Source organism: Chlamydotis macqueenii, chromosome 2 (assembly GCF_036417535.1).
Source record: "Chlamydotis macqueenii isolate bChlMac1 chromosome 2, bChlMac1.mat, whole genome shotgun sequence".
Classification (NCBI taxonomy): domain Eukaryota; kingdom Metazoa; phylum Chordata; class Aves; order Otidiformes; family Otididae; genus Chlamydotis; species Chlamydotis macqueenii.
The window spans coordinates 93,901,255-93,919,128 of record NC_141557.1 but is presented as its reverse complement, the minus strand read 5'-3'; the positions used below and the strand labels follow the sequence as shown (position 1 = coordinate 93,919,128).

General features: G+C 36.9%; 1 protein-coding gene across 1 annotated transcript in view; it reads left to right on the top strand.

The window, feature by feature from the left end:
* The window catches only part of PTPN3 (protein tyrosine phosphatase non-receptor type 3), a 126,692-nt gene that overhangs the window by 32,781 nt on the left and 76,037 nt on the right, over positions 1-17,874 (top strand). The window contains exons 3-7 of the mRNA XM_086740444.1: positions 9,069-9,176; positions 9,349-9,391; positions 10,462-10,540; positions 12,031-12,075; positions 13,004-13,056. Of these exons, the coding sequence (XP_086596570.1) occupies positions 9,069-9,176; positions 9,349-9,391; positions 10,462-10,540; positions 12,031-12,075; positions 13,004-13,056 (328 nt within the window). The remainder of the gene's footprint in view (positions 1-9,068; positions 9,177-9,348; positions 9,392-10,461; positions 10,541-12,030; positions 12,076-13,003; positions 13,057-17,874) is intronic.

Below are 17,874 nucleotides of genomic sequence, written 5' to 3'. Positions count from 1 at the left end.
ACTGATCTTATTTTTCAAATTTGTGTGTTGGATATTTATTGAAATAGGAATTATTTGGTAGATAAGCAGATTATTTTCATTCTAATATATGCAGAACAGAATTAGTCCCATATTTTAGTATATATTTTATATTCTATATGTATGTATGTTTATACACATAGACCTGTGTGTATGTGTATATATATATATATTAAGTAGGTAATATTGAGGAGTGGGGTACAAGGAGAGTAGGTATACAAGAGTAAGAGCAACACGTTAGTGTACAATTTCCGTTGTTAGTCTCCAGCATGCCCTATAGGATTGCCTTGTCTGTCAGCAAGCTAGCATAATTGCTCTTCCCCCCCACGCAAGGATCTTTGAAAAATGAGGAATTTAAAACTTTTTCAAATCTGTGCTTAGTAGTGTATTTTTCCCTTGCAAACAAGTGCTTCTGCAGTTTTAAATTTGGTGCTTGGCCTGAAGTCCAGCACCGTACAAGTGAACTTTGCTTCTTGTTTTATCCTTTAAGCAGTGAGTGCAATATGATAAATGGGAACCATTTTGAAACTCCAGACCCAGCTGACTTCTGTCCCTGCCTTCAGTGTACCCCCAGGGTATCCCTGCTGGTTACCTCCTTCATCCAGCAATCAGGAGGGCCTCCTTTACTGCACCTATAATGCTGAATTGTCATGGGGTAATGCAGGACTCATTATTGCTTTATTAAAAAGAAGCGGGAAGTGCGGCTACACCGGTATTTTGCAGGCTAACACAAGGAAGAGGTTTACCGGAAGATGCAAGTTCTTTGAGTACTGAGCTTTCATACCAGTACTGAGGGAGCCTGCGCTTATCTGCGGGGATGGCTCTTCCTGATTATCCAGCCTTGATATCTGACTAAGAGCAGACTTTGCTGCGCTCTGGTTATTGCACAAGATCTAGCTCTCAAAAGAGTTTGAAGCCAGCTGTGCAAAATTTGTATCCAAGTTCTGATTACATTAACAGAAAAATTCAGCTTCGTAAAGTTAGTGCCTGATTGTGCGTGTGTTTTTGTTTTAATTGCCAACATCATTGAGTTTTATGTCTGTGAGCAAAGAATAACTTAAGTCTGTGGTCAGTCTGGGAATCAACTGGCATGTGTTGGAGGAAAATCAGTTTTACTCTTAACAGAATTTCCCCACTAGTGCAACAGTTTCTGTGTTGCTTTAGAGAAACTGTTTCTCGTATCAAGACATTGATTTATAGATCTGGTTTTGCTCCAGACTTTATCAGTTTCTGGATGCCAGGTCAATTGATAATTCCCTGTTTTTAAGAAATTAAATATGCATGTCACATGGCATGATTATCCATAAGAAAAATTAACAGCAATGTGTTTAATAATGTAGTAATACGTTATTAAAATGAAGGTACTTTCTGAAATGGCTAGACATAGATACAAGATACACGGATAAAAAGATAAACTATGCCTTGTGAATGTTGTGAATATGTTTTCTAGTTTTTTACTTTCTCAGTTTTTGCTGCTATTGCTGAAACCTGTTGATTTTTTTCTCTCCTGAGTTTGGAGAATTGGAACTAAACAGGATCACCCCTTTTAAAGCATAGGTTGTAGTGTTTTCTCTTTAAAAGATCTTCAATGTATCACTGGAAAACTAAGGCTGGGAATCGCTCAGGGTTGTATGTTTGTGGGCTAGTGGTACCCTGATTGTGATTTATTAAAGTTTACATATATGTTACACTTTGAACTAATATTAGGCTAATATTCATGTGTACATAAGTATACTTTACATTCACAGACAGGATTATACTTTTCTACCACAAGTACTGGAAAGTGAATGGAGAAAAGCAAAATACTGGAGGCTTGGCCTTTGTCCATTAAGTAGCATAAATGGAATCAAAGACTTCTCCCATTCTAATGACAACAGACTGAAAAATAGTGAGCATTGCTTTGTCATGTACCTGCTATCTGAACACAGAATTCTTACTGCAAGAGGATTTCTATCTTTCAAAGGCGTAGGGGGATTATATAGAAAAATAACATCAAAGAAAAATCAAGGGTAAGAAGAAACTTGGGAGATATTTGCTTTGAGTTTAAGCAAATAAATATTCTTAAGTTGTCTTTTCTAATATCTTGTTGGCACTGCACTGGTGCTCAAGACTAGTAAATTTGATGTGGATTTAAATTTAATACAAAGATGATTGATTAAATAGTCTAAACTTACAACCTATTGACACACTGTAAAGAGCAACTTACGTATTTTGAAATTTTGAACTAGTATTAAGTGACAGCTTTAAAATGATGGTAGAACATTCATGGTATCTCCAAATGCTAAACCTTTTAGAGAACTGAGAGAATAGAGATATTACTTTCTTTTCATTCTGTAGCAAGAGGATCTTTACAGAGCCCACACAGCTGATTTTCATCAAACTTTGTAAGCAAACTGCAAGGGCTTATGAAATTTTCAAAGGTATAGCTAGAGGTCTCTTTATCATTCTGCTAGATGGTACTTTGTTTTCCCAGTGGTTCTACCTGTAGCAGTGTGAATGAAAACCAAATATCCTAAAACTGGACAAAGGAAGAAAGTGAATTTTGCTTGTGGAAATAACCTGAGGAACTTTCTGTCTATTCAGAAAGCTGAAGATAGCTGCATAATTTGAATCCTGTGAATTTGTTCTTATTAAGCACTTATCCCAAAGAATATCAGTAGCCTGACAAGCTGTAAATAAGGACTTAATTTCATTAGAGCAGTGCCATTTTTCTCCTGAATTTTTTTACTTTGGCAGAGTAGTGAAGTGATAGACATTTTTGTTCATTATTTTTATTTAAAGGTGTTTATACTACAGTTTTGATGAATCTGAAATTTGTATTGATGGTATCACAAAGAGTTAATCAGTGTAACCTGTGGTATGTGCTGTTCTTAAGTCATCATTATCAAGTAAGTCCCCATGGGAGTACAGACAGACACATTCCACTACATTGTTTACAGTCCAAATAGAAATGTACGTTAACTCCGCAAGGGTGAAATGGTCTTTCTTGTCTTTCCCTCATTACGTGTTTCAGTATTTAGATGGAACATCCAAAGTTCAGGCAAAAAATAGAAGGTGCACGTAAGCTAAGAGCTGGAAATGTTCTTTCAAAAACACATTTGACGTAGTCTTGACTACACTTGGTACCAAGGGTTGCACTTGATTTTAATTATATCCAGGTTTTCTTGAAGCCTCCAAAAAAATTTCAGTTGTTTGAATTCTGTGATAAGGTTAATTCATTTCTGTCTCTGATGTTAGCTCTGTCTTGTTCTAAGTCTATAATGCATAAGATTTCCACATGGGGAAAATGTTAGTATCATTCCTAATATATACAGAATGTGCTCAGATACCGTGTTTGGGTGTGTTTAATAGGTGTATATTGAGCAATAATGCAAATTTATTTGTAACTTTTGGTATAAACATGCAGGAATTTTCTGTTATTGCTCTACTTTGACTCATTTACCAGGAATTACCACTTGGGAGGTATGCCTCTCAATTTCCAGTAACTGACTTTTGTGAAGGGATAAAACTTACCTCTGCATTGCGTTGTCTTTCTGAGTTGATGCTTACATCTTAGTATCTGTGATTTTTGCTTTTAGACTAGTTGACTTTTAGTAATAGGCTTTCCTTCTAGAAATAAAATAAATAGGCAGTAATGATGAGAAAATTTGCATGACTTGGAATTCAGATCATAAGGAAAGGAATGGTTTTTCTTCTCTACCATCTCAGTTAAGCTGCTTCTTCCAGTATTTGAGAAAGAACATAATTGTTACAATCAACACCAACAATTACTATTGTTATGTTTAAAATAAAGGGCAGAGATATGAGTCTAACAGGTTCTTTTGGATCGTGGATGTGAGTTTTATAATTTTAAACCACTCAGCAAAACACAGTGATGCAGAAGTATTGGATGTTTGTCAACTAAGTTTTCATACTGGATATTGTTTGATAATACAAGGCAGTTTAGTGCTGATCTGTGTCCCTGCATGTTGAAGGAACTGCTGTATGAAGTTACAGGCTGGCAACAAATATTTACTTTCATATTGAGGCAGATCAGTATACTCTATGACTGGAAGACAGTAAGACAGCGTGAAATTTGATGATGCCTTTCAGGACAGTGAGAAAGTGATCTGACCTACAGCAGACTTGTTAGTCTTAGCCCTTCATGGGGCTGGCTTCGGAGCCTGGCTTCGGAGTAAATGCTGAAGGAAAGAATTAGTGGAGGGGAGATTTTTTCCAAAGTTAGAAGTGGAATGACTAAGCTCATGTATATGTTTGTTTTAAATCATGTTTGAGGCGGAGGAAATGCATTAGGTCAAAATTCTGTGGGCTTAGGTAAATATTTTGTATGACCTTTATAAAGGAAAATACTGTGCTGGAGTGTATGGTATTTAGAAGAGTTACGGGATGGGCAGGGAGTTGGCTCTAAAGGTGGCAGTAGATCTTGCTGAAAAGGAGATGATAAACAGTGCAAGGACATTAATAGAGTTCTTGACTGTCAAATTTCATTAACATGTTGCTATTGGATCTTTTTCAGTAAATCAAAAATGTAAGGTTTGAGGCAATATTAACAATTTAAAAAGATGCAGGAATATGAGGTAGCAGATAGGTTATCTTGAACAAAGTAATTGCAGTGAGGGAAATAGTAGTGTAAAATAATAGCTTTTATAAGATGAGGTAATGGGTTTTTTTAAGCTCCATTTTCAGCTTCAAACAGTAAAGGAGAACACTGGTAGTTTGCAGGCTGAGCTGCTCATGTCTTACCCTTCTGAAAAAGGTGAACACTGTTATGCATCAGGCAGGAATCTTCAGCCAGTATCAAGAAAGTATTAGCAGTGTTAGTCTTGGCATTAAGGCCACCTCCCAGGGAATGTCACATGTGGATCCTGGCTACTTGCAGATGGAAGAGGGAAGTTCTAGTCAGGCAGGCACAGAAAGTACAACTAGGATGCTCTGCGGAAGTCTGGACCTAAGGAAAGAAGAGGCTGTTCTGTTTATTCTAGCTGAACGAAATCTTGGATGCTCTGAATAAGAGCATCAAGTGATTAAATAAATTCCAGGAAGAGTAAAGGACAGAGTTAGCAGAAGAGCAAACAAATAAGCTGTGTGTAAAACTTGTGTGGAAATTAAAAGGAAGTGTAGCACTTTGTTCAAACTCATAGCAGTATTGGGACCAAAGGACACAGGGTGTTTGGTGGTGAATGGCTGTTAGAGGCTAAATTAGGAAAGGATGACCTCAAAGAGCTCATGCAGGGTAGTGGGTATTGTGTCTGAAGTGAAACTGAATTTGCAAAAGCTTAGGTGGTGCTTAACTGTGAGGTTATCATGGCCAGAAAGTGGGTGCAAAGCTCTTGAAGAGGAGAGGGACAGGGAGATGTGCTGTATGTTGCACTGTCCTCTTTAAAGTGTCACTCTGTACCACTAACTTGTAGAAGTTAACAAACTAGAAGGGATTACTTGCATATTTACCTCTCCACTACAAAGAACTAACAGTTCTCACTTAGGTTTATGCAGTTCTTAGGACAGTGGATCTTGATCACTGCAGCTTCTAGGCAGTAATTGACATAAAAAATAATGAAGAGGTTCTTCAAAATTGTGTAGCTTGCTAGAAATTAAACTTGACTAATGTAAATTCCCTAAATACAGCAGCAAACTGTTGTCACACAGGTAGAATGTAATAAGTGTGAGTTATAACTGCTTTAAATATTAATTTTTGGCCTATCCAACATGAGGTGAAATATATTTCAAGGCAGATTTAGATGGAGGTGAATGGCGTGTGGTTATGAGGTGGCTGATGTAAAGTTTTTAACAGTTCAGGATAAAGATTGTAGATGTCAAGAAGATTAAATAAATGGAAATTTCTTTTCAGAGTGGAAACAAGTAAACCTTTTTGAAATGTTTCTTTTTAGTAGAATAAACTTTAATATTCTTAAGATTATCTTAAGAACTTGTGTCATTATAACAGAGTAGACTACTGTGGAAAGTACATAATTTTTAAAAATCTCATTACAGAAAGGCCAAGAGCCTTTCTAAGATATTCTTATTATGAATATCTTAACTACTTACTGTAGTGGTTGACAGGGTTAAGGAGAACTTGATTCTAATGCCCAGTTTAGCTGAGCTGTGTTCATGTTGTTTTGGCCTCTTCCTATGGCAGAGGCGAGGGAAAATACAATGTGTTGTAAAGCACATTGTATGGTAGTGGCATATTGTAGTGTTAGAGAACACTGTGGTATAGACTGTATTGGAATGGATGTCAGCATTCAAAAGCAGTGATGTGACATGCTTAGCCTGCCTCACTTTACACCTAGATCTCAATTACTGATGTGCAAAATAGATTGAAGATTGTGCAATGTGAGTTATGTGGTAACTTTATTTTTAGATGTATAGGCTGAAAAGTAATCCAGGTATTTCTTAAAACAAGTCAAAGCTGAGTAAATATAGATTTTTCTTGAGGAAAAACAACAAAAACTTTCAGCTTCGGGGATTTTAACAACAGAAGAAGATTTTAACAATTTTAAATGACATTTTCTACTTAGCTTAGATTTTTGGAATGGGTGCTTGATCTAGGCACTGCGTAAGAAACTCTGTGCTTTTAATACCGGAGAGGCAGAACTGGAGCCACAGAAAAGTAGAGTTGGAAATTGCTTTTGATAGGAAATGTGGAGAGGAGGGAGAGAAGGAAATAGTGGATGTGTAAGCGGAGGAGACTAGTGCTGGCTGAGCAGCTGGATTTAGTTTTGGGAAGACCCATGGAATCACTGCCAAGAGAGAACTGCAGCTGCTGAGCAAGTGTGTTGTAGCAGGGAGCTTGCTTGTCTTTACAGGGAAGCAATGAGAAGGCTTAGCAATTCCTGTGTACTGGGAGAGAGGAGGGGATGCAATTGTGAGAAGGTGAAAGCATGTGAATTGTGATGAAGGAAAGAAGCATGAAAAATGAGAAGGGAATTAGGAGATAATGCTGTTGCAAAGAAAAGAGACTGGAGGGAGTCAGTAGTGTTGCAATTCAGAGAGAAAATTAGCGAAAGAATCTGCCCTCTGTGTTCTTCTCCTGCCCCATTTCTAATGAAACCTGAGATGCCTGAACACTTTCTTTTGAAAAAAAAAATGTATGTCTCATCCCCTGTAATTACTACTTTTGGTCACAATGTAACTTCAGTTGCTCATGTGTCAGAATTACACACCATAGATGTGCAATTATGCTTCTGAGTTGTGCAGGTGTCATGTGATGTCACTTGAAAGTGTTTTAACATTCTGCTTATAAAAACACAACCCTGGAGAAACGAATACGGTATGTACAGTAAGGCAGTGCTAAAGATGAATGTATTCACGTCAGGAAACGCCCATTATTTCAGAGGGTTAAGATGACGTCCGGTGTTTTTGGTTGGGCCCAGTCGGCCTGCTGGTGAGAGCAGGGGTGAGGCCTGCAAGGCCCACAAGGCTTGTGCCTCCCCCTCTTTGCCCCCGCTCAGCTTCTTCACATCTTCACTTCTCTCTTTTTTTTTTTTTTTTTTTCTTCCCTCTGTTTTTCCCCTTTTCAAATATGTTATTGCAGAGGTGTTATCAGGGAACATTCTGCTACCAATTGGCTCAGCCCTGGCCAGCAGCGGTTCTGCCCTAGGCCTGGCCAAATCCACTAGACAAAGTGGTGTCTTTTGCCTGAATCTTTATTGGTTTTTCCCATCTTTTAAATAGGAAGAATGCTTTAATGAGATAAGGGAAGACTATGAAATACGTTACTGTGGAAAGCACTCAATTACAGCAGTGTGATACCATGTTTAAAAAAAAAAAAAATCTGTCTTCTGAGCAGGACTTGAGTGTTGTATAATAAGGTCTAGACAAAAAGGATTGAATACAATACTGTATTTTGACTTAAGTGAGCACTCTTTTTGCACTGAGGCCATCCACAAAAATGTGGTCACTATCGTGCTTATACATTAAGTTCTTTGTTTGAAGAGATTGTTTAAGAAGTTAAGAAATTTGTTTAAAAAATCAGAACTTAGTTAAATCAGAACTTAAAAAATTAAGAAATTTTTTTCAGAACAAAGTGCTTGTATTTTGCAGTCTAAATAATTTTCTTCTGGTGGATTTTTTTTTTTGCATATGTGGAGTTTATTTCTGCTTTTAAGGGTGAGATTTGGAAGATCACATGAAAAATTAACTTTTTAAATAGACAAGATACCAAGTGAACCAGCCTGATTTTTTGTGTCCAGCAATTTCATATATAAAACCCTAGATCTAAAATGCCATACAGCTTTGCAGGCTATTTATTACGTATTAGCATACTTATGATTGCAATCTTGTTGAGAGGTTTTTGTTTGTTTCTTTTTGTGGTTGGGTTTTTTTAATAGAATTGGCTCACAGTGTTTTTTGGCATGAGTTGGTTAATCTGCTCTCCACAATGCCACAGCATGGACACACTTCTTTGGGGAAAATTATACCGTGCTTACACTTCTGGATCTCTGTTGTGCTAGTTCTGTGATACTTGTCTTGGGGGACATCTGGGCAGAAGGTACGGTGGCTGAGGGGCAGCTGAGCGTGTGGAGGCTAAGGGATAGGTGGGGGTTTAGTCTGAAGTACCTTATGGCTGGAGCACAACATCCTCTTCCTTTTTTTTCCCCCCATCCTAGTGTATACTGACTTTGCCTTTTGACAGCTAATGTAGAAACAGAGCGTACTGCTTTCGTGGTGACAGCAGGGGCCAGAGCAGCCCCATGTGGCTCGAAGCCATCGTTGCAGGCTACAGCTTTGCAGAACGGTATTGCTGTTAAAGACTGTAGTCAAGGGAGAGGTTGCCTGCTTAAAATTAAATTGCTGGACTGACTGCAAGGGCTTGAGTTTGTGTCAATTATGTATTTTGGAAAGAAAACATTTTTTTTTTCTTTTCTTTAAAAAAAGATACTTTTGTCAGAGTAAAGTTTTTATTGCTGCAGAACTTTGAACCAATGAATTAGCAGCTGTTTTTATTCATGAGTTACAGTTTTTAAAAATGAAATTCATTTCAATTAATTGTATCTTAAAATGTGTAAATGTTGCAGAGTCTCACTTCTAAAGTTTTCTCTTGTTTTCAGAAACAAGACACTGGACAGATTTTGTTGGATATGACCTATAACCAATTGGGTGTGATGGAGAAGGAATATTTTGGTTTACAGCAAAATGAAACTTCAGTAGATTCACCTGTAAGTATAGTAAATAATAAATGTGTGTGCATGTATATGTGTGTATAAATATACACACATATATGCATATACCTGTATGTATACACACATATACGTGCACACACATACACATAAATAAATAGTATTTATTTGTAAATATTTTTAATCCATCTAATAGTTTTTCGTTTCACAGCGATGGCTTGAACCAAACAAACCTATTAGAAAACAGTTAAAAGGTAAGACTTGTTTTTGATATATTGATTGTGACTGTGTATTCCTGCTTTTCTGTATTCTTATGGCTAAAATAAATACAGTTCTTGTAAACTAGTGCATCCAGATGTTTTCTTTAAGAGCAAGTCTTGTCTCTGCCAGTCTTTTCAGCAGAGCTTTCTACATCTCTTACTTGTACCCGAGTGCTAATAAGACCTGATAGGTCACTAACTTTGATGCTGTAATAGCATTTAAACCTGGCTTCTGCACAGTGTTGGACATCATGGCTGTGAAAGCAGTAGTCATATCCTGGTGCCAGTAAAAGTCCTCCTGATAGGGAAGAGGAGGGATTTTCGTTAAGGGAAATGGAGACAATTTCATGTATAGATTCTGGCAATTTCTCAAGTAGAAGAAAAAAAAATAATTTGTTCGTTTTTATTAAAAACCAACCAACCAAAAAAAAAAAAAACACCACAAACTTCCAACTGCATGTGCTGTTCTAGTATGTCTTATTTATAAACAGCTTTGGGTAGCACAGAATGCTTACCAAGAAGGACAAGCTGGCCAGCATGACCCTGCCAGGTAGCAGCTTAGGAGAACTGAGTGACACTGTCCATGTTTGTGCTGTGAAACTTGAGCTGTGTTTTTCAGGTCTTTTGTTTCTACCATATGCTGTAGACTGTGTACGGTTTGAAATAAAAAAAGATGTGAAGTTAACATAGTGAACTTCTGTTAATTTCTTGTTTTGTATGTAAAATAGAATTGAGCTGTATCCCAACTGAGACGCTTCAGATATATTTGCTGCTTTTTTCTCTTCTAATACCTATGAGGCAAAGATAACTGAATAATGCCTTTTATGTAAAGTAGCATATACAAAATACTTTAAATGAAAGCATCACAATATTTGAGAGTATTTTCTTCTCATAGTTGGTGTTGGGGCATCAGGAGAGACTTCTCATAGTTTCTTTTGGTTTCATAAGAAAAAAAGCATGAGATTTCTATGTGGTTATTCATGTAACTTTTCTATAAATATAGAAATAAAAACCTTGGTTTTAAACAACAAAAAAAAATTGCTTGTTCTTCTGAAATATTGCAGGAGGTTTTCCCTGCACCCTTCGTTTTCGTGTAAGGTTTTTTATTCCTGATCCTAACACACTTCAGCAAGAACAAACCAGGTAATTTCTGTTTGATGTTTGCTTCCATGAACTAAGAATGTGTAAAGCCCTTCTTTACCATCACCACAGTTTGGCAAGCTATGCTTTATTAGGTAGATAACTTTGTGTAACTCCTTGAGTTAAATGTGTTTGGAATTGACAGCTTGATGCAATGCTTATAATGAATGGCTTCTGCTATGCACAAGCTGCAATTCTAAGTGTATATATAAGCTCACACAAAGATGGCAAGATGACAGTTGGTTTATTTGCACCTTGGATTCCTTTTTTTTTTTCTTGAGCCTTTGTCTGTTGAAGTACCTGCCTATTGTGTTTTCTCTTCTTCTCTGATCCCTTAATTAACCAGATGCAATGATTAAAAAATAGGGAAGTTCAATGTTTAAGCTGTCTGCATGCCCTAAGCCTGTGTTAGAAGTTTTGTATCAACACTGAGTCAGTTTTGAACATGTGTAGTAGATTTAATGCTGAGGGTGTGGGAGGGTGGGGCTTATTTTGTTTCAGGAAGAACAGATAACAGTTCTTGTTTTCTAGTTTGCCTATTACTTGTAACCTGCAAAAATCTATAACACTTCAGTTTATAGTAGACCTTTAAAGTGGGTTTTTTTAACCTATCTCTTAGTTTTTGGGGTGGTGGGCTACATGAATTATATGCAATTTTCAATTGACTTGTCACAGGGCTTTAATTGAATACTTGTTTTGTTCAATGCACATGATTTTGAATTTAGAATTCACAGGCACCCACTAATCTGGCATTTTTGTAACTTTTCTAACATTTTATTGTTTCTTAATTTCAATGACTTGAAACTAGTACAGCAAATATTTCTTGTAGAAAATGTAGCTATTTACCGATGTTGTTATTTGCTAATCATGCAGTTGTATGCTCTTCTGCAATTTTAAACTGAGATTATTTGAAGATCTGCTCTTCATGGTTCTTCACATCCCAACTCTCCAGTATCACTATAAAGTAACATTGTCAAACACACTTAATAAATGCAAGTTTGAACTGCTCTTGGAGAATTGTTCAAGAGCTTTTTGTCAGCATATGCTACTTGAGAAATGTCTCCTCGTCCATTGAGTAGTTCCAAGATAGATTATCACAGTTTGGGGTTGATTGATGAGGCAGGAGGAGAGGGGTGGGAAGTGGTGTGTGGTGGGTGATTATTTTTTTTTTTGTTGTTGTTGTTTTGAAAGTTACATCCAAGATGAATATTCCTGAATTCTGTAATGGTTTGGGTTTTGTATTTTTTTGTTGTGGCCTTAATACTATGGTCCTGGAGTTGTAGTGCAGACTGCCAAAGATCTTTAAAACTGTTGTGAGAGTGAGTGGGTGTATGATCGTGTGTTTGTAGATGCCACTAAGTTTTATTCATCTGTTTGTATAGTTTGCCAGGAAATCTAAGGAAGTAAAACAAATACTTGTAACAATTTAAACCATACCTTCTAAATGTGAAAGTAAATTTATATTTGTTTGTTTTCAAAAAAATCTTCTCTAGGCACTTATTCTTCCTGCAATTGAAGACTGATATTGTGGAAGGAAGGTAATAAGAAGAATCTTCAATTTCTTTATAATTCTTTTTAAAATAAGATATTTTTAAAAACCAAAAAAAATCTTTTTCTGAGGTTATCATTGCAAAATGTAGCTTGTGAAATACTGCTTTAAAAGAAAATCAAAATGCTAGGCAACAGTACAAATTTTCACATAGCTGACTCAATAAGAACATTTTAGGAGTCCGTTGTAAACGAGCTGTAGGAGATGCTGTGTGTCTGCAGGTACAACCTGAGAGATCTTTATGCAAGGCATGGTGTGCTAGGCATGGTATTCCAAATGTGGGGACCCACTGTCTATTGCGGAAATGAGGAGGGAGCAGCATGGGGCAGTTGATGCTACTGTTTCTCATGATTTCAGGGTTATATTCCCTATATGGTGAGTGTATACCAAGTGGTTCCTTTGCCTGTGATTCCTGTGTGTTTATATATTCTAAAAAAAGGGGGGAAAAGATGGTCTGAGTATTTGCTGCCAAGTGTAAATTGCTTTTAGATGCTGGCTTTTTTTTCTTCTATGAAGTCAGTTTTGGTCATGAGATCAGAGATCTCTTTGTGCTTGGCATTTGGCTAATTTTAGTGATTGTATCTAGTTTTGAATACACCAGACTGCAGCTATTCAAATAATGTCCAGAGCCACATAAAAAATCCCTTCTCCTCTTGCTGTCCTGAATAAGCATCCAGCATAAATAGGAGTATGTCCTTTTAGGACTAGTTACTTCTGTTCACTTAAGAAGCTCTTACACAGCAACTAGCTTTTAATATCTAGTCCTACTGTACTTTGGCAATCAAACTTTGTAAGAAAAAATCGGATACTTTTTGAAGATAAATGAGTCTTCCTGTACTAAACTAATTGCAGAGACATTGTCAACAATACATTTATACAGTTTATGTCTAAATAAAAATATTTTCCCCTCTTTCCAGGTTGTCATGCCCCATTAATTCTGCTGTTGTCCTGGCATCATATGCAGTACAATGTAAGTAATAACCAATCATTATTTTGTTAATAAATGTATTTGACTGACTACCTTCTCTGCTGCCTGACACTGAAAAATAAGGAAAGATTTCTTTCCTTATCTACTTTTGTGGAATATTCAAAATGCTACAGGTAAATGCTACCTTGTAAAGATGGTACAGCTTACTAAAGCAGGCTTCAGACAGTCTAAATAGAAAAACTGTACTTGTTAGGTCTGTAAAAAAAAAAAAAAAAAATACAAGAAAAAAATTGTTCTTATTTATGTGTGCTCGTACTGCTGACAAAAACGTCAGATTTTTATTGTCACTGGAAACAAAATAATGAAACTTACTGTGTGTTACAACAGCTACAGGAAAGCATTCCAGGGAAATAAGACGTCATCTAGAGAACAGTTAAGAGGAAGGTAAACTCATGATTAAGAAACTCCAATGTTCTTATGTAATGTTTTTTCAGGGAATTTGATTTGTTAGATATGTAAGACTGTTCGGCACTTTGCAATACTTTTAAGGTGACCCTGCGTACAAGAACTTCTATCCTACTAACCTGCCTACAATTGACGAAAATAAATTCTAAGGGTGATATTAGAAAAATATCTTCTATAGGAAGAGCCAAACGGAGCCTGATCCGATGCCTTACAGGCATCCCAAACAGGTAGTGAAAACCAGCTGAAGGGAAGACCTTTCTCATTAAACAAACAAACAAAATAACAGGTTGAGGGTTTAGTGAAGTTTGTATATTTGCAAAAATTATTGTCAGGGAAAGCATACTAGAATAGTTGTGTGATTATTTGGTTGATGTATATTTATCCCATTTCTTTATGGAAAGGCTAGCAAGTTCCACAGAAATGATTGAGGTAATTTTTGCTTGAAATAAGGACCAAGCTAAATAATTAAAATATAATTTTCAAAGGAGAAAGTGATAAAGTGTTGGTATCTATGAAAATCCCAAGTAGCTACGAAATGTTTGCTTTTATATTTATGTTGTGACCTTTTGTTAAATGGAATTTTAACTGTGTTCAAGCTTAGTAAAAATGGTTGAAACCAGAGCAAGTTTTCCGTAGTAGGTGGGAGTCTCAGTTTTGTTGCCAAAGGAAATGCATCCCTGCTCCTGTATCCCAGGGGCACAATATCGCACTTGAAGGCTGAAACACTCTGAACTTTTAGGATTGCTAAATACAGTGTTGCTGACCCGATTGTGGTAGAGCACAAGAATGTGCATTTTTGCTAGCTGATGGCTTTTCTGTTGCTGTCTGTATGATACCTATATTCTCTGCATTGGCAAAAAAATGAAACATAGAAATACATATTCCCATTAAAAAAAAAAATGTTTTTGTTTTGCTGCCAGGTTGTTACTGTTTACCTAAAGATGATGACATAGGAAAGACATTCTGAAATCTGAGTGTGTTGGTCTCCGTATTTGTCATATTTGTAAGGATTCTTGTCAACTTAAATTGTTTTAAATAGTTTTCTTTTGGTGTTTTAAATTCTAAACATACTTATTAAGGAGAATTGAAGTCCTTGGATATGAGGTATCTGCTTATTAAAAAGTGAATTTCTGAAGTTGTCATGGATCAGTTCTACCTGAGCTGTTTCTTATTACTGCCACTTCTTGGTGGTTTTCAAGCTGTTCTTTCCTTCTGTAACTTCCCTTGTATACAGAAGGGGAAATTGTCGTTGTCTGACAAACTTATGGTTATTTATTTAAAAGGTGGAGCGATTGTCACTGACAGGAGAGCTGAGGCAGATATCTTTCATTGTGCATGAAGTCTGATGTTTGATATTTCTGCTTTTGCATTTTAACTGTAGTTTTCACATGTGGCAGTTGTATGGTTGACCTTCACAGCCTTTGAGTTTTGCAAAGGGGCATTTGGTGGAGGTGGCTGTTGTACTGCTGGAGTGCTGCTTCTCTGTATTGCCCTTTGCACAGATGTTTGGGTTCAGCATTGTGGTTCTGAAATAAAGCTCTTGCATGTTACCTGGAACCGTTGTGGCACAGCCTGTGTTGTCTAGTGGTGCTAAGTTACAGGGCAATACAAGTGGGTGTGAATGCTGTGTCTCAACAGCATGTGACTAAACTTGATGATGAATGCAGTTCAGACACTTGAAGAATAAGTTGTTACTTTATTATCAGTAAATGTACTTTGTGACAGAAATGATCAGTGGATTTTGAAATCGTTTTGAAGAACTTGCTAATAATTTCAAAACATAAATCTGAAGTATACTCTTTTGTTAAAATAACAGTCTAGTGATAAATCACATACCTTGTTTTTTTTAGAAGTGTAAAATGGCAATGTTGTATAGCCTATAAAGTTAAATAAGGGACTATAAAGTGTGCTTATTGCTTTTTTAATTTAAAATGTCATATAGCTGATTTAGCACCAGTTGTTTTCTATCACTTCATATGTAGTAAGTTCCCATTTCCCGAACAGTGTTTAAATTACTGTCAGGATGTAAGAAGCCCCATGGGTTTGGTGGGAATATGCTCTTAGGTGTGTAAATCCTTTGCTGGATTGAGACTTGAATCTAAAGCACAGCAACAAAGTCAACAGAAAATGTTGTTAATATTTCTAAGCTTTTTTTTGTCCCTGAGCATCAGTTGCTCAATGATTCGTTATGAGTGAGGTCTTTCTCTTATCTCCTGTGATGTTATTCCCCTCTCAGCTCTGCTCTGAGAACCAGGAGGTTTCTCTGGCACGCTGGTATCTGTCTTTGGAAGTTTGTTCAGGAAGGGGTCGATCAATTGCTTGGGATTCAAGTGGGCTTTAACCTCTTCTAGGAAAAGGAAAGCTGGCGAGTGTGAGGGTTTGAGGAAAGCTCAGGTTAGCATGCAAGTCCCTCAGGAACTAGGGGCGGTAGGAGAGTTTGTTAGAATTTCGGAGTCCCAGAAGGCTGAGGTCCTACCTGCCTCAGAGGAGGAAGTGGGATGTAAGACTTAGAGGAACGTCAACAGCAGCTGTACAGCACGACTTGTGCCACATAATTCCCCCATCAACTTGCTTCTTGCCTGACTCGTCTAACTTAGCCTCATTTTACTCTCCTCTCTTTTTTATAAAATTATATTGAAACCTCAGGCTTCTTAGTTTTTGGAGATCTGCCTCTTCTCATAGCTAGCATTTGGGGTTTTTTCGTGTGTCTGTCCATGTACTCTCTACTCATTCTTTCTTGAAGTGAATTGATGCTCAGAAGGATGTCATGTAAGCTGAGAGATCTGCTTAGAGGTCAGTCAGGTTCCTGCTACTCTTAAGGGAACTTGCAGCTCTTCTGCCTCAGAATGAAAATCAGACTGGATAAACACAAAGAACTTTTAAGCTGAATTTCCAGTGTTTGAAATTATTTACTGGATGTGTTGGGTAGTCTGTGGATTGTGTGCATGTCCTGTCTGTTCTTCTGAAGCCCATGACAGTGCTTTTCAGTCACAGGTACCTTTTATCATGTCTGGCAGTACCTGTCATCGGCAGTACCAGAGTGTTATCTGTGTGATGGTGATGAAACCTCCAATGCAAGAGTCTGCTTGGAGAGATTCATTGAAATACATACTCATTTTCTTCCATGTGATTCACTGTGGTCTAGATTGCTGCTCTTGAGCTTGCTGGCAACTCTGCTGAGGCTATCCCGACGGTTTATACACAGCAGCTCTTCAGCTGTTTCGGACTGTTTTCCCTTAATTATATTTTGCAGTTGTGCTAGGCAATACAGAGGCCACTTCAGGAGATCATTACTTCAAGCATTGTTTGTCTGGTGGTGTTCCACTATGCTAAAAATAATTTTTTAAATCTTCCAAACAAAGCACAGCACTGTAATCTCTGGAATGGAGAATCCTAGACTGGGATACTGGCCAGTGCCATAGCTGAAGGAGCTGACTTTCTACAGTGCCTCGTAGCCTAGGAGTAGTATTCCTCTTTATTTTTAAGGTGGATGAACCTATTAAATATTTCTGTGTAACATAACTAAAAAAGGGAAAAGAACAGTTACGCAAGGTCAAGGTCCATGTAGTACAGTATTGTACTCATGATAATAAGTAGTAATCAATGCTGAGAAACAACATACGTGACAGAGGATCAGCATAGTGTTTAGATGCATTAGTTCTGCAAAACAATGTTTTGCAAGTACTGATAATTACTTTAAGTATTTTATCCTATTCCTTGCACTTATCCCAACACCTTTTCAAAAATGAATATTCTTTGTACTTCGGATTATGCTTTGCTTTTCTCAATACTTTTTGTGATTGTGACTGTTTGGCTTCTGAAATACACTTTGTATTTGAGATGCAGAAGTAGCAGCTCAGTAGAATTTATATTTTCTGATATGTTTCTTTCTTTTCTTGAGATTTTCATTTTAGTGGTGGCTGGCTTTTGAGCTGCTAATGTGTTTTTTGGGGTTTTTTTTTTGCTTTTTTTTTTGGTTTTTTTTTGTTTTGGGGGTTTTTTGGGGTTGTTTTTTTTTTTTTGTTTTGTTTTTTAATAAAAGCTATTACAATGACTATGACTCACTTTTTCATCCTGGAGTAGTAATAGGTAATTTGGAGCCCACCATTGTGTGTGTATAATTGGCCTTTTTTTTTTTTTCTACAAATGTTCCTTTCTTTTTATTAATGCCTAATTTCTCATTCTGTCTCACAACAAAGTGACCAGCTGTCATAAGTGATCATAAGCAGCTGTTCATAATCATCTCTAGATTGAAACTTTTTTTAAGGGCTCTTGAGTATGAAGCAGTATTTCCTTTTACAAAATGGATTAGTTTTATCCATGTGATAGCTAGTTCTACTTGCTTAGTAGGGACATCGTGCTTACTCGGTGGTTGAGTAGGTTAGAGTTCATACT